Source organism: Varanus komodoensis, unplaced genomic scaffold (assembly GCF_004798865.1).
Source record: "Varanus komodoensis strain SLA01 unplaced genomic scaffold, ASM479886v1 scaffold4, whole genome shotgun sequence".
In the NCBI taxonomy this organism is placed as follows: Eukaryota; Metazoa; Chordata; class Lepidosauria; order Squamata; family Varanidae; genus Varanus; species Varanus komodoensis.
The window spans coordinates 15,250,517-15,253,978 of NW_025335941.1; the positions used below are offsets into that span (position 1 = coordinate 15,250,517).

At 34.7% G+C, this 3,462-nt stretch overlaps 1 protein-coding gene across 1 annotated transcript; it reads left to right on the forward strand.

The window, feature by feature from the left end:
• The first annotated feature begins 380 nt into the window (after positions 1-380).
• CUNH21orf62 (chromosome unknown C21orf62 homolog) lies at positions 381-1,046 on the forward strand. The gene has a single exon (XM_044442762.1). It carries the CDS (start codon positions 381-383, stop codon positions 1,044-1,046), a length of 666 nt encoding a protein of 221 aa, XP_044298697.1.
• The last annotated feature ends 2,416 nt before the right edge of the window (positions 1,047-3,462 follow it).

Consider the following 3,462-nt stretch of genomic DNA (forward strand, 5'->3'; position numbering starts at 1 on the left):
TAGAGTCACTATTTTTCTCAATTTTACAGATGGGAATGGGAAACTGAGAGATGGCTACTTACCAAGACCAGCCAATATCCTGATAGAAAAGTAGGAATTTCCCCCTGCAAATGAATCTCTGTACTGTGAAAACAGTAGATAAAATCATCATACCATAACAGTATATCTTGAATTCCTATTATCTGCAATCCACAACATCTTAATGTGGCTTTGCTGAAGCAGATGTAAGCTAGCTATGAATAGACAAGATGGAAAAATTGTGAATTCGTTCTGAAAATTAACTGTTCTCTATGGTAAGTTTAATTTCAATAAGTGGCAGTCATTAATAAGATTCACTAATTTAAAGAAGTGAAGTTCCTGGAGATAATTACCCTGTAATTATGATGGCCATATTCATTCACAGACAGCATCTCTTTTTGATTGGCTTCTTAAGTTTCTGTGCAGGTAGTTTTTCACAAGGTCAAAAGAATAACACACTGATTTTCACAAAGGAAAATACAATTCGTAATTGCATGTGTCCTGATGAGATTACTGAGAATGACTGTGATTATAGTCTGGCAAATCTGATCTGTAATTGTAAAACTGTTTTGCCTTATACAATAGACAAAACCTACTACAATAATCTGACAGTTTGGTTTACAGAAACATTCATGTTGGGAATGTTTTTAAACTTTACAGTTGTGTATGACCTGAAGCTCTCACTCTGTGGCACCATTCCTCTGTCAACAAAGTATCTGACTATTTGGGGAGTGCGTAGATTGCAAATAAGAAGTGAGATCAATGGCCAGTTACAAGAACAAAGTTTAACAACCTACAGCAGCCATGACAATCAAATACAAGACAAACTGAAGATGTCATGCAAAAACAGGGACACGATTACTCATGTTGCTATTTTGGACACATCTCTTTTCAACGGCTTTGCCGCACTGAAATCATACAGTGTGGAGAATGTTTTCAACATTACGGACCATTTTCCACATTTGCCATATTTGGACACATTCTTTATCACAAATAACAGAAGTTGCATTATAACATTCATTTATTAATAAGCAGTCATAGGCCACCACCAGAAATACAATGTTGTAGAAGCAAATTTCCTACCATTCATCAATATCAAATTATAAAGAAAGCTGAATTCTCATTAGTTCTAAATTTTTGGATTTAGAACTATGATTTTCAGTAAACTGTAAACTTTATAGTTTATGGGTATCTCATTTTGTTTAAAGCCCCAACTTTTCAAATGCTAATACTTTTATTAACACACAAAACTTTTAAAAATCCACAAAACATTTCAAACTTTTCAATTCTGTCAAATTATTATAAGCTTATTATTATATTCAATACATAGGCTAATTTATTCTATAGTCTCATTTCAACTAAACAAGATGAAATATTAAACAGCCTTTTGGCTGAACATGCACATCCCTCTTGCTCTGTTCTTTGTGGATGTAAGCAAACAAACCAGAAAACTTTCTATTAATTAATGTTTCTCATTTTGTCCAAACTAGGAAATTATGATTAACAGCTCCAGAACAAGCCAAAATATTATGATATGGTTTTGAGGGTGGGTTCATAGCCTGCTTGTTCCAACACTATGAATGGCCAGTTTGGGTGAATTAGGAAGGTCAACTTGCCAAAAATGAGCAGTAAAGAGGACATGTATTGCCACAAGACTTATTCATATCTTGGCTTAAGGTGAGATATCCTTGGCTGTTTGGTTCAAGCTCAAATGATTCCCCCCCCCCAAAAAAAATCAGTAGATTTGGCATTCATGTCTAGTCATTATTCTAGTCCTAAACAATGTCTTTGACTTTTTCAAGCAAAACTTTTGACTGCATCATGTATCCTAGGATATTCTTTTCCTAATATATTTATGAAATTTCAAACTAGAAAATAATTCCACCACCAGATAGTTTTTAAAAGCACCTGGATGTTGAGCACATTGCCAACATGTGCAATTTCAAATTTTGTAAATTATGTCCATAATTTCATAAAGTTTTATGTTGTCCCAAAAAGATGTACCAGGCCCCATGCTCAGCATTGATGCTTGTTAATATTTTTTGGCTACTGTCTTTTTAAAAAGAAGCAATATTTTAAACATGTGATGCTAGGACAAAAATGTCCAAAACTGGGTTAACATTAATTTAAATGAATTTCTTTGGCTTGTGATATAAAAATTGTATTACTTATTTATGCCAAGTTAATTGAGAATGAATACTTTCAAATATGCCAGGCAAAATCTACTAACAGAAAAGGACTTTTCCATCCTCCCTTTTCCCTTGCACTGTTGCACATAACCCATGAAGTGCTCTAGAGGACTTCCAACCATCCAGAATTTGGGGGAGGGCAGGAGCCCAATACTGCCTCCCTTTTCTTCTGCTAGAAGTAGCTGGGTAGGCAGGAAGGTGTAACTGGATATGACTCATTGAGAACTGCATCTGTCTTATGTGTTAGATTAAATCTTACATATATACTGTAGCTGTCAACTTCTTGAGAATATTCTAGCCAATTATATTAGGGATTAAATACATTTACAACTGTGCCTTCATGATATGGCCTGCTTATATATGGATGCAGCAATCCCATTCCTCAGTTAACTTACCAAAAGTGATTACATCAACAATCTTTCTAATCAAGATAAATACCAGAAATTGTTTTTAACACATCAAAGGATAATTAAGTATTAATGATCAGTTTGTTTATGTAATGTTTTCAGAAGAAATAAATAACTTGTAGAAACCCTGAGGCAAGAGGCTTTAGAATTGGTAACTCAGGTAGTAGCTGGATCATAATTAGTGATATTATACATCTTTGAATGCTTAATTAAATTTCATAATAGGAAAAAAAAACTGTAAAAGCCAGTTCTTAGGGTGAGAAAAATTAGACAGTCACTTTCTGTCATCTGTCAAAGAAAGGACAGTGAAGAATCCAGGAGGTGAGATACTTAAATACAGATAAGGACCCATTCTTTATATTTCAAAAGTAGTGCTGCTGCTTCTTTTTTGCAGCTTCATTCCTTAACACATTATTATTATTACTATTATTATTATTTACAGATATATTAACATTTACTGAACTTTGTACACATGAAATGATCTTCAGAGAGAATAATCAAAAGAACAAAATTCTTAGCAGATTTTTAATATATTCAATGGAACAGAACTAATATATTCAGCAGAACATAATCAGAGAAAAGCTGTCAATCAATTTTCAAAAAGATGTAACTGAAAACAAGGTTTCTTATTTGCAAGATATTCCTAGCAGCATTATTGAAATTGTTGCAATGTTATATGGAGCGCTTACGTCCTGAAGGAGGACGCTTACGCTCCTGAAGGAGCGCTTACGTCCATATATGCCCAGCCGCCCCTTGAGATCAGCGGGAGAGGCCCTTCTCTGGGAACCCTCCGGGAAGGAAATTAGGAGGGTGGCTACTCGGAGGAGGGCTTTCTCTGCGGTGGCGCC

Excerpts from the sequence above, each read along its gene's own strand:
- CUNH21orf62 (XM_044442762.1), top strand. The coding sequence starts at position 381 with ATGATGGCCATATTCATTCACAGACAGCATCTCTTTTTGATTGGCTTC.